This window comes from Hypoxylon trugodes (assembly GCF_022578975.1).
Source record: "Hypoxylon trugodes strain CBS 135444 unplaced genomic scaffold F4822scaffold_8, whole genome shotgun sequence".
NCBI classification, from domain to species: Eukaryota; Fungi; Ascomycota; class Sordariomycetes; order Xylariales; family Hypoxylaceae; genus Hypoxylon; species Hypoxylon trugodes.
Genome location: NW_026250023.1, coordinates 57,166 through 69,722, shown reverse-complemented (window position 1 = coordinate 69,722; position 12,557 = coordinate 57,166). Strand labels below are relative to the sequence as shown.

Genomic DNA, 12,557 nt, shown 5'->3' with positions numbered 1-12,557 from the left:
ATGGCATTGCACCTTTTTGATAAATATTTCATAGAATAGGATAAGATAGAGCGGACCGTAACCGTTGGACTTTCGACGGGGATGTTATTAACGATTAGTAAGAAGGAATAACTATCTAGCTGAGTTGGCTACTCTATTTTGAATCAATAAATTTCTCCGGGAATGCTGGCTGAGGTTTGGTCCCGTAAGGAATCATCCGCAACATATGCCGCCTTTCACCATCCGCAAAATCAGGAACTGCACTATGTGCCGCAGCTCGTTGGTCCCAAACCACCACAGTACCTTTCTCCCACTTAACCCTACAGCTGAAGTCAAGACTCCTAAAGTGATCGTGAAGGAATTTCAACAAGTTGTCTGATTCCTCAGGAAGAAATCCTTCAATCTTTCGAGCAATTGTCGGATTCACGAACAGCGAAGGCTTTCTAGTGACGGGATGCCTAATCACCAAAGGATGCGTCGTATTAACCGCTTCTTTCAACGCACGTTCCATCCCAACACGAGCAACTTCTCCTACTGAAGCTGAAGTATGATAGAGGCTGAGTCCTCCTAGTAGTTCTCTAAAGGCGGGGGATAAAGCTTCGTAAGCTGCTGTGAGAGAGGTAAAGGCTGTATCGCCGCCACCAGATGCAGGGATTTCAAGTACCCAGAAGAAAGTGGTCGAAGGTACATTAGGAGTGAAAGTTTGGTCAACATGCCATAAGTCATACGTGGTGTGAGGACCTAAAAGTGTTCTGAGATTTCCTCTACAATCATAGTTAGCCTAGAGGTCTCCTCCATATCTGGGCTTCCCTTGCTCACGCTTTTTCGTCTGCGTAGACAACATGAAATTCTGGACCAGTTCCAGCGGGATAACCCATGGTCGGATGTTTATGAAGCGGGCCATAATACTTCACGACTTCTTTCTGTTTCTCAAATCCAATGTCCGCGAAATCTTGTTCTCTCTGCGGATTACCATCAGATGCAGTTCAACAACTATTTCTACTACTTACAAAGACCAAAACTCCTCTTTGAGCTGCTAAAAATGCTACTTCATCGAGACCTGTATGGGTAAGTTTGCTCAGCTGAATACCTCTAATCTCTGTCCCAATTATTGGCGTTATATTTGTTATCGTAGCACCGGCTTTCAAAATAGATGGTGTAGTAGGATCTGCTCGGGTCCCAGGCTCATCAGCTTCAAACAGAGGGACATCTAATGTCGGTGAATATCCATCTGGCCTGGTTGGTAGATAATCCGGATACAGGGGGTTTGCCATTTCGTTTGATATGCCCTAGTTGACTTAATTGTCTGTGGTGCGATTTATTAGTCTCATGAGTTGAGACTTATATAATGAAACCAACATTATATGCCTTGTTAATATGGGTCATTTCTATCTATCATCGGCTAATATCTCCCGAAACGGACGAACTTAATTCCTATCATTCGTCGACGGAAAACGGTTGTTAGTACTGTGGTGGATCTCTAATATGCCCTTCAGGTTACCATTTTGGCTAGTACTAATCACGACATCAGCACGGATGGTGACGGCATCATAACTTTACACATTTAGATAACCAATAGCCCCTTGGCAACAAGTTCAAGGTAAGGGGTTGCTTTCACAAAGGGGTACGTGGGGTAATAATATGTTACGCGTATGGCCGACATTGTGGTTATCAGCACCGACTTCGCATGTAGCACGTGGGCACGACGCCAATGCTGGTATCTAACAAAACCTAGTCGATACTATTGACCAGCATAAAGGTTGAGAAGCGTTGACATAATTATAGCTCGAATGTCACCATGGATCAGGAAAGATCTTTATAGTAAATGTTTTCATTCTCATTGGTCTTCTTAACCTAACAATTGGGTATGTTTATAATGACTGAACCTCCCTGTGTTGTTACTTAGTACACATTTTCTAGAAGAAAATGATTTACTTGCCAACCCTTTGCATCCGTTCAATTTTATCGCGGTGAAACCACTTCATAGCGAAGATGCCGAATACTCTAGGCGATACTAGCAAGCCAAATCCCAAAGTCGAAGAAAATGTCCTAGATACTAGTTCACAGACATGGCTGGGAAGGATTCATCCATATTTCAAAGATCCGGGACATGTCATAACCCTTAAACTCGATGCTTTTCTCCTGACTTGGGCGTTTGTTGCTGGATTGTTGAAAGATATGGACCAATCAGCAACGACACAAGCCTATGTTTCGGGCATGAAGGAATCGCTTTCACTTTATGGCAACGAACTAGTCGAATTTACCACATATTTCTCTGTTGGATATGCGTTGTTCATAGTCCCGGCTCAATTGATACAGACACGAATCCGCCCTTCTATATTCTTACCGATTTGCGAGATAATATGGGGAGCACTTACTCTCGCTACGTACAAGGCACCAAATGCGAAAACCGTTTATGGACTGCGATTCTTCCTTGGGGTCTTTGAGTCAACCTCATGGCCTGGCCTTGTTAGCCTTATTTTCAATTGGTATACACCAAGAGAATTAGGGAAACGATTAGCCATATTTGGCGTTAGTGGTGTAGCTGGGAATATGTTCTTGGGTATTTTACAGGCTGCCTTCTATAAAAATCTCAATGGAGTGAACGGCCTCGAGGGATGGCAGTGGTTATTTATCGTTTCGGGAATTATTACCATGGTGTGGGGATCTATAGGATTCTTAGTGATCCCTGATTCTCCTCAAATCACCCGAGCCATCTACTTGAGCCCTTCGGAACGTGAACTAGCACGTTCAAGGTTGCTAGAACACGGGGTGAATACTTCAGAATTAATTCCCTTCAGCACTCTTGTAGAGAAACTTCGCCTACTACTTAAGAGTCCCCTTACATATTTATTTCTCACAGCCTACCTCCAATTCGCCTGGTCTCAACGCGCCAACTCATATTTCCTCTTGTATCTCAAAGGCGTTACAAATTCCACAGGAGAACCACTTTACTCGACCTACACGGTAAATCTTATCCCCCTTGGCGGCTACGCAATCTCGATAGTGTGCAATATCGCCCTAAATGCTCTAAGTGATTGGAAGGGCTGGCGATGGCAGATCTCTTGCGGCGCAGCCACTCTACAGTTACTAGCTACGTCCGTATTAGCTGGGTGGCCTAATTCGCACCCCACTATCATGACCTTCTATTTCTTAACCTTTGCTACAGCTGCTTGGGGTTACGCATTAATCGCCTGGCTTGCAGAAATTTTGCGCAAAGAACCGGAAGGGCGATCCATCATCGTAGCAATTGCAATCACTCTGGTTTATGTGGGACATGCTACTATCCCTCTACGCGTATGGCAAGTTTCGGACTCTCCGAAGTACCCGATTGGATTCCCAATGTCAGCGGCGTTTTGCGTGGGAAGTATAATAGCCATGTTGAGTATTCGATTTTACGTTCAAAAAAATCCAAGTATATTGGACTCGGGGTTAGCTTGGAAGGCACAAGATAACATTACAGAAGGGCCATCCGATTCTGATAATTCAGCAAGGAAAGGTGGTTAAGAGAAATCTAGATGAAATATAACAGATCACCTACTTATGTTAGGTATTATAAGATGCAATCAATTAGTATAGACTGTGGTGTAAAGTCACAAGCTTTATTTCAATTGCCAAGACTAATGCTAATGTACATACTTCTCCAGGGTGGATGGTTAAGAGTAAGGATATCTAAATAGAGGCGGAAAACGGCCATCCGTAACCATATTCGGCGAGCGTTAGAACCCAACCAATGGTCAATATAGCGACAAGTAATAGCAGTAAACCGATTTGAAAGCTTTCGAAGAGGTGATTCGGCCTGTAGTTTCTGGCGCGTATTTCTTCAAGGAATGGCTCACGTTCTAGAATACGTGTTTGATCTATATGTACTCCCCCGTCGCAATCCGCTTGATTTCCGATCCAGGTGAAATCATCATCATCACGCACCTGCTCGGAGTTTGGTACCGCTCTCAAAACTTCTACTTCGCAAACCCCTAGTCCTTCCTCTTCATGTCTGTTTGCTATTGTCCATAGTATATCAGGGGATAAGTATCGGCCACCGGGTGGACGCTCGAGACGTCCATAGTCGGTACGCCAAGTGACCACACTCTCATGTTCACCATCATCTTTCCGTTCAAGATTGTTAAAAATATGGAAAACGATAGGACTGTGAATATCTTGGTCTTCCTTTTCATTCGTGAGACCTTCACGTCCCAGTGGTCCGGAAACAAGGAAATCGAAATCGTGATCGACGTTGAGGATGATAATCTGCTCTCGTCCGTCGTTGTCAGAGTTTTCTGGTTGTACACAAATCGCTAATGAGAACCAAGTTTCGTTAGGGACTCCAGTTGTCCCGTTGCTGTAATTTGGTTGGAAGGTATAGGCAGGAGTAGGAGCGGGGGCAGGGGCAGGAGCGGAACCGGGGGTTATGGTTATAGCTGAAATAGAACCTGAAGCAGGAGCAGAGGTTGTAGTTGGGTCGGATTTTTGACCTGAGGTTGGGCTATTTGTTGTGGTTGGAGCAGAAGAAGGCTGAGTTGAAGTAGAACCTGATGGGGATGAACCAGTATTTGAAAGTGGAGATGAACCAAGACTTGAAGGAACAGGGTTGGGAACTTTTGGAGCAGGAGTAAGAGGAACAGGATTCGAACCAGAACCAGAATCAGAACCGGAACCTGGACTTGGACCTGAAGTCATTGCTGTAGGTAATGCGGCAAGAACTTATAGCTATTAGATAATTGGTTATAATTTATCTCTTAAAAGAGTAGGCAAGATGTAGATATGCTTAAGTCAATGAATAAGTCAATATTGGTTGGCATCGTAGTTGGTACGAATGACAGATTATAAACTAGAAGTCAGGCGAAAAACAAGAAACAACATCTCATACCATTCACATAACAGCGTACACAGTTATTTTCATAGCCTCAACTCTCTCTTTTATGAAAAATGCCTTTTTTTTATGTCTCTTTGTTTTGATTTTAAGATAAGACCGGCGAGCAAGCCGCGATGTTGAAATTCTTTCCGGGATCTTCCCATCTACCATTAATCTTACCTACGCCTCCGACTAATTAGCTTGAGATTCATATAGAAGATAACCTAATAGCCTAGCATTGACTACATAGGTAAAGCCTTGTTAACAATGTCATTCCAGGATGAGCCAATGCAGCCGGCGCACAATCGCCCTGCTCATAACGTTATACGCATGGTTAATGGGGTAACCAACGAACAGCAAGATGTTATATTTGTATATCATGGCGATATGGAGGGTAAAACAGAATTTGTAGAAACCCCTCGACCCCTAAGCCTTCACCTCGGAGGGAAATATCGATCATGGCGAAGTGGCGAGCTCCCAGAGTCGCAAGTAAAGCGGACTTGCTCAGAGGCCATTGAGGTCCGACGAGATGAAAGCTACGACAAACAGTTAGGTATCCCCGACTTGCAGGAAATCACTCCTAAGCCACGTTCAACTTGGCGCCATACTCTCCTCAAGCGACTTATTCCCCTAGCCATTGCTTACGCCGCCATTAGCCTTGTAGGATGGCTAATCTTATGGTTCTTTTCATCCACGACGCCGGATATTCCGATAAAGTGGGCTACACCAACTGATAACGACTCGTCTCCGTCTGCTACGCCTTATACCTTAGTCTGGACAATCCCTCCACCTAAAAGTCTGCATACTCTAATTTCGGATCACCATGCACCCCTTCGCAGTAGCTGGACAAGTCTCCATAAAGATTTTTATCGTGAGATCGAGTCCAATTTTAGCCATATATACTCAGTTATCACCCCATATAACTCATTAAGATCGGATCAATCGGCATCAACGAACGAGCCGAGCCAAACTAGCGATGACACAGGTCATACTATGATATTGTTAGGACTGTTAGACACTACTCTTTCAACTTTCAGCCAACAAAATAAATTACAGTCTTCGTGGGAAAGTATGGTCCTTCAGCAATGGGTTAGCTTAACCACTTGGTGGGACTGGGTATCACCGGAATTCGAATTGCGACAATTCCTACAGGCATTCGTTTTGGAGAGTGATTCGAAGTCTGCACTCATCACTTTCAATACATTCGTTGTCCCACACAATCGTCGGATCTACGATCTTTTCAACGAGGTCGTATGTTCTGGTATCTATTCTCGTTACGATCCTTGGCATGGTATGCGAGCACATTACGCAGAAGCTAGGGACCTCCTTGGGTCTCTACATATGCAGATTTCCGGTCTTCTAACGGAAATAGAGCATAGACAGATGGGTAATGAGCCTCGTATAGATTCAATTCTCAATAAACTCAACCAAACGCTCATACTCGCTCGAGAATCTGCTAGGATCGGCCAACATGCCGCCGGTAGCATTGTAGCAGAATTAGAATCAACGTGCGAAATGGTTTCGCAGGCCTCGCGCCTGAAGTGGAGGATTCCAGCCAACAGCAACCATACTCTGTTTGAAGGATTGTTGTACAGCAGTGTAAAACGGGCCAAGAATAGCGGACCTCTAAGTTATTTTAAGAAGTCATGGAGCGACTACCCTCCTAACGATTGGGACGAAACAGGTACCTTTGACGACTTGGATATCCCAGCAATCGAAGTCGGAGAAACATGGCTATCATGGCCATCAAATAAGGTGGCTCTTGGCGATCTACTAAACGTCACGACAATCTTGATGGACCTTCCACCTCTATGAGGTTGTTCTATAAGCTATTTCCTATTGTAACATCCTAGCACTTAGTATGTAGTATAGAAAATGAATATTGGTTGCACACCTAGGTAGACTTGTGAATGATTTAGTATTTTGCTTAAAACGTATTCATAAATTTAAAGTAATAATAATTTCATTACCTAGGTAGCTATATCAATATTAGCCTTAATAAACTCCCTTTCTCAGTAACTAAGTATCTAGGACGAAGGGGTATGATTATCCATATTTATTAGGCATCGATTCCTTGAAAACACAGTATACTCCTACTAGCCGTGGTATATAACGATCTTGAAGTTCAAGAACACAAGCGCGAACAAATCTAAACAAGCAAATTTTTAAGGACGGTTTGGTATGTCCATTCTGATATTATGCTTTTCTCCTTGCTCAATTTGTTTACATGCCGGGGAGAGAATTGAGCCCTGAAATAAATGATTAGCTTGTCACACTTATTCGATGAAATCTGTAACCACTTACATCCATCAATATCTTCATCTACCGTGCTCTTGACCTGGCATTGGTTCATTTGGGCTACACCTTGAGACTTCAGAGGGTTGCCATTCTCGCAGGCGTTGAACATGCAGGACGAGTCCATAGCACGCTGAAGAGCATCACCCTTCCAACCGAAGACGTAATCGGCGTGAGTGCCGTAACCCTTGTTGTCGCCGTAGCTTAGAGTAAAAGGTTGAGAGCCATCGGTGGGCCACATGTTGTTAAATTGAGTTGTGTCCCAAAGGGTTTCGTAAGCGACCTGAGGAACACGAATGCTGTTATATCGTTAGATGATAAACTTATACTAAGTTGATCCTTTAGATTTAACATACGGGTGAGATTCAGGGCAAGGGCCAGAGTTCTGGAACGCATCCTTTACGGTGTTGTACATGTGAGATTGGTGGTCGGGGCTGTCGAGGTTTTTGCCATCCCAGCATCTAAATATTGTTAGTAGAAAGTCACATAAAAGTACGATTGGTGATTGGTTATAGGGATACTAACGCGGGGAAGTGATGGACAGTCATGATACCACCAGCACACTTGTTAGGAGGGAAGTCATCTAGTTCGGGGAATCTAGTTCCCTTGTTCTGTAGGCAGACAAACTTCAACCCAGGTCCATACTTGGACGTAGCTGTGGGTGTACCGACAGTCATACGGAAGCCCTTATAATATTAGCTTTTTCCATTCGCATATGGGGTTACCTTTATGTGCTTACGGGCTTGAAAGCTGTGATCTTTTGGTTTCCGTTGGACGAGAAGTCTTGCTGCGTGTAGTAAACGGTCATTCCACCATTGATACCGTTAGGCAAAGCCGTGTTCTGCATGATTGGTACTCGCTTGTAGGTTCCGTTCGGGTGTTTGAAGAACATCACGGCGGTCCAGTAGTTGGAGAAATCTTCAGAGAAAGTACATGTTGTGCATGTAGCCTTTTCCGCGATATCTCCATCGGTGGGGTCCATGGACGCGTTAAAGGCATTACCACCAACAATCTGGTGAAGATGCGCAGAAGGGACCTTGCCAGGTTCGACGAGGGGGTCAAGACGCTGAATGGAAACAGTCGAACATCCGAATCGAAGGGCGGCCTGCGAAGGCACGGCGAGTGCCAAAGTTAGAGAAAGCCACTTCATATTAGCGATTACCTAGGTAGAGGTCGAATTCAATGATGTGTTCCAAGGTTGAGGTGACGATGGAGATGCCCACAAAGGGGTAGTGTGGTTCTACCCGAGCCTACATATGTATTGCTATCGCGTTCACGCCAACATTAGGTCGAGGATCTGCCGATAGCCGGCCGTACAGGACAAAATCCCAATTAATTGCCCGATCGTCATTTTTTTCTTGGAGCTTTGCTATTTTCCCGACTCGTTTAATTTAGGCGAATGCTAAAACGTATAATTCGGAACATCTTCCCCCGCATCTCACATTGATGAGCACCTACATCGTCTTGGTATCCAATATCCAAGCCGCAAGAACATCTCGATCATCTTCTCGGGTTTAGTACTACGACCTAAGCCTGAAAATACATATCGGGCTGACTCGATATTGTAGTTGATGTGAGATGCTTGTTGATTGGACCTTCTACGTCATAGTATCAATCCACATCAAGGGTCGCAGAGAGGTCTTCGCCAACCAAGCATGCCGTATTGGGAGTGTGCTGTAGGAGGAAAATTCGTCGTGGGGAGTAGGGCCGAAGTCATCATATAAGTCGCTCCACAAGACAAGCCCGCGGCAGCCTTACAATACATCGGCAATCATAACGTGGGTATGATTCCGAATCATACTAATTTTTCTTTAGGTTTCGATCATGGCCAGATTAATAACCAAGTGTGAATAATTCCAAATATTCAGCCTCTCATGCACGGTTGTCATCTTGAAATGAAGCCGTACGATATGAATCAGTATATGAATGATTGTTTTCTTGGGGAATACCCCTGAATACTAGGTAGCTACACGGATGTCGGTAGTAATAGCCACTATGATCACTAGCATTGGGGAACCTTATCTAAATATAGAATTGAAAACGTGTCTAATCTAATGGATGGCTCACCATATTAAATGAATGATTGAATTCGTCGTTGTCACGAAGAAAAAAAAAAAGAGATCTAGAATCTACGTACGTGGTAAAGGAGACAAGGTTACCAACGGCTAGAAGCGGATAGAAGTAAAAAAGCCACATAAGCAACCACATGCCAAGATTCTCACCAAGTTCAATTTCAATTCAGTTCTAGTTCAATTCTAATACCAATTCCATGAACCCGAACCCGAACATCACGTCGGTAGTATTCGGACAATATGTTCAATGGCATCTTATAGCTATCGACGATAACCCGAACCTATTCTATACCCTGCCCATCATTCGTTGATACCAACTAATTACCTTGATACCTATCTAGGTAAACACTTTCGTCATAGAAGAACGAGACACGTATCGAACATCCGTCAACCCGAAGCCCGAACGTGAATATGTCGAAGAGATACCGTTCCTGATACAACCGAAATAATATCTAGGTAGGTTTCGAGGGAGATATATTGCGCAATGGTGGTGTAGTAAGTGTTGTGATGGAATTCGCGCGGATAGGCTGATAGGGTAGTTCAACAAGGAACTGGTGTCGACGTGCCATAGACAACAAGGTCACACCAAAGGCCTGCTACCTTTACATTAACCGATATGCCAACTTTCTAAAACCATCAAATGGTATACGACGTAATTCCCAATTCCCATCTTACGGGTCTCTCGAGTCCACCGAGTCAGTCACCGAATAAAAAGACGTAGCCGCCGACACCCCCAGAACCAATACCCCACGGCGAGACCCCACCCCGCGCGAGTTCTACAGCGTTCTTACGCATCCGTCATCTACGGAGAGAACAACTAATCGATTCCCAAAGTTCTATTCATACTACAATATTATCGAATCGCATGCACACTACCAGCAACAATCCATCAAATTCACAATATGTATTTGTAATATTTGCTCGCTGAAGACTGCAGTAGTCGATATCTGATATATCCATCCACGAATACCCTATCTTCGAGTTCTCGGACTGCATCCTAACCGCCAAACTTCTTATACACCATCACCTCCAGTATATTCGATCGATCCGCACCCTGTTTGTACCCAGAGGCTCTGTCCCGGAAACACATTCGATTGGGACTGGTACGAAAACGTGAAATCACAAACCGGGCTCTCGTCTGGTGTTCCAACATAATACAAGCCACAATACCCCGAAAATCCAGACATAATAGCCGCGCACCCATCATTGTCCTGGCATAATTGGCAGCAAAGACTTGGGTCATTATAGGTATCGTCGCGAATATAGATAACCGTTGCGTTGTCGGCATATTTACCAGAGACAAGACCGAAATTATCAATCCCCGAAATAATATTCGTGGGCGCACATTTAGCGGCTAACGTGGTTGTGGTTGTAGCTTCGCAAGCTATACTTGTCGTCACAATACTTGTCGTAGCATGGTAACTGGTGGTGGGACTCGTGACGGTCGATGCCCAAGTTGTAGCTGTCAACGAGATGGTGCTCGTGGTAGTGGTCGTAGGGGCAAACACCGTGCTTGTAGGTGTAACCGTTATAGTTGTAACACCAGAAGTTGCTGTTGGAAGTAAATAGGTGAACCACGTCACACCAGTTGCGCATACAACCTGCGACGGATACGAAGTAGGAATCGTAGTGACTTGACCAGAGACAGGTGTATAACTACCGCTGTATTTCGTCACGGTAGTCGGAGTAACATCGTTGGTACAAACAGTAACTGGCCATGTCGCGGTTGCGACAGTCAATTGAGCTACTTGCCAAGCAGTGCTAACGGGAAGAGTCTTAGTGGTTGTAGTCCAGTTAAATGCTGACTGGGTGAGCACCGTTGTCGTTACTGGATCCGCGGTGATCTTGTATGTTGATGGTACTGTTACCTCTTTCTCCGTAACGACTGATGAGACGGTGCTAGTAGTTGTAGATGTTGGAAGAGACATCGGTACCGTACCACCAGTTCCTGATGCCGTCGAACATGCACCTTCAGTCTTGAACGAGTAGCTCGTCCCCGTAGAAGCGTGAGCTAGCCCGCCGAACACGGCTAAACCGGAAATAATTTGACGCAGCATTCCGAGATACGACGAGGTTATTTACCCAGGTAGGGTTGGGATGAAGTGAAAACCGACGAGAAGTCATCGAATCATGCAAAAATTAGGCGTACATCCTACATTTATAACGCTAGCGGTATGATTCCTTCATGACATATCTCCGTCACAATCTTGGTCAAGCGCTAGTTCAGGGTCACAGCAACGAACCTAGGTACCTAGGTAAGTAAGCAAGGGTAGGATGATAGCTAGGGAGGTAGAAACCCAGAAAAATCAGATCACTCAGCAGGATCATGATAATGAGTAAGATGATTGGTTTAGCTTTGTCAGCTACGGACAGAAAATTGAATATACTATTTCGAGGAGCTGGACAAGTCTAGAACTTACATCTGACGATAATTACCTACATACCCCAGGTAGTTTATATTCCCGGGATCAATCCCATGCTCCACTAAGTTCCGTTTGGTATGAAAATGGCAGGACGAAATTCCAGAACCAACTAATTGGGGTAAGACTCTAGAGTAAAGCCGACACAGAGTTACAGGTAAGCTACTACCTTCTACCCTAGTTCAAGTGCCCAAATAGGAAGATGTGTACCTGATTTATCATTCCAATTATATATCTTGTTTGACTGGGTGCTTCGTAAATGTGCTCGTTTACTTATAGTCTGGCATCATTATTCTAGAATGAGGGTGGGCAATTCATCCAACCTGGAGAGTGAATCACCTAGGTATACAGAGACATTTGGTACGTCAAATAAGCACATGCCTGATTCAATTGACTACCTAGGTACCCAGATATAATCTGTCTTGTGAGTGATCAGGTGTAAAGATTCAGTTCCTACAAGAATGAACGTTGAAATCAGTACATCACATCCAGCATGTAAGAAATCTGGCAAGCCAAGAAATATATCTCCGATCGTGCACCTATGCAAATAACTTATACCTGACGGCCTTCAGCAACCTAAACCCTATTCTGGTCACATATTGATGACGAGAAGTTCAAATAAGCTCATGTGAGAAGAATACTACCCTGGGTTTGTACTAGAGGGTTGGGTATTAAGGGGTTCCATCCGTCCCACGTATGTACCCAGGTAACTACCTAGGTAGGTATATGAATTCGGTCCCGAGGTCTTCTGTATTCCGTCGATCGGCGTAGACCGTCAAATCTCCATTTAGTCGAATGCGACTCAAGAAATCCTAGTGAATTTTGTAGATACCTAATAAGTGTAATTGGTTGAAAATATAGTCGCAGGATGGTATTTCAGACATTTGCGTTTAACTTCCAATCAGCTCGTTTTAATGATATTAAGGATGCTTAACTTAT

General features: G+C 44.3%; 6 protein-coding genes across 6 annotated transcripts; 2 read left to right on the top strand and 4 right to left on the bottom strand.

Annotated features, from left to right (window-relative positions):
* Nucleotides 1–133: 133 nt before the first annotated feature.
* On the bottom strand, nucleotides 134–1,253 carry F4822DRAFT_431978 (taurine catabolism dioxygenase; the record flags this gene model as incomplete). The annotated part of the gene is made up of 3 exons (XM_051461563.1): nucleotides 134–743; nucleotides 799–941; nucleotides 990–1,253. 3 exons carry the CDS (start codon nucleotides 1,251–1,253, stop codon nucleotides 134–136), a joined length of 1,017 nt encoding a protein of 338 aa, XP_051310901.1.
* A 718-nt stretch (nucleotides 1,254–1,971) lies between these two features.
* On the top strand, nucleotides 1,972–3,486 carry F4822DRAFT_431977 (major facilitator superfamily domain-containing protein; the record flags this gene model as incomplete). Its single annotated transcript, XM_051461562.1, has 1 exon — nucleotides 1,972–3,486. One exon carries the CDS (start codon nucleotides 1,972–1,974, stop codon nucleotides 3,484–3,486), a length of 1,515 nt encoding a protein of 504 aa, XP_051310900.1.
* A 165-nt stretch (nucleotides 3,487–3,651) lies between these two features.
* F4822DRAFT_431976 (uncharacterized protein) lies at nucleotides 3,652–4,656 on the bottom strand (the record flags this gene model as incomplete). Its single annotated transcript, XM_051461561.1, has 1 exon — nucleotides 3,652–4,656. One exon carries the CDS (start codon nucleotides 4,654–4,656, stop codon nucleotides 3,652–3,654), a length of 1,005 nt encoding a protein of 334 aa, XP_051310899.1.
* Nucleotides 4,657–5,098: 442 nt separating this feature from the next.
* F4822DRAFT_445152 (uncharacterized protein) lies at nucleotides 5,099–6,646 on the top strand (the record flags this gene model as incomplete). The annotated part of the gene is made up of 1 exon (XM_051463350.1): nucleotides 5,099–6,646. The coding sequence occupies one exon, from the start codon at nucleotides 5,099–5,101 to the stop codon at nucleotides 6,644–6,646; it is 1,548 nt and encodes a 515-aa protein (XP_051310898.1).
* A 408-nt stretch (nucleotides 6,647–7,054) lies between these two features.
* F4822DRAFT_438083 (uncharacterized protein) lies at nucleotides 7,055–8,276 on the bottom strand (the record flags this gene model as incomplete). Its single annotated transcript, XM_051462473.1, has 5 exons — nucleotides 7,055–7,080; nucleotides 7,136–7,425; nucleotides 7,483–7,587; nucleotides 7,652–7,812; nucleotides 7,866–8,276. 5 exons carry the CDS (start codon nucleotides 8,274–8,276, stop codon nucleotides 7,055–7,057), a joined length of 993 nt encoding a protein of 330 aa, XP_051310897.1.
* A 1,935-nt stretch (nucleotides 8,277–10,211) lies between these two features.
* On the bottom strand, nucleotides 10,212–11,255 carry F4822DRAFT_431973 (uncharacterized protein; the record flags this gene model as incomplete). Its single annotated transcript, XM_051461560.1, has 1 exon — nucleotides 10,212–11,255. The coding sequence occupies one exon, from the start codon at nucleotides 11,253–11,255 to the stop codon at nucleotides 10,212–10,214; it is 1,044 nt and encodes a 347-aa protein (XP_051310896.1).
* Between the last annotated feature and the right edge of the window lie 1,302 nt (nucleotides 11,256–12,557).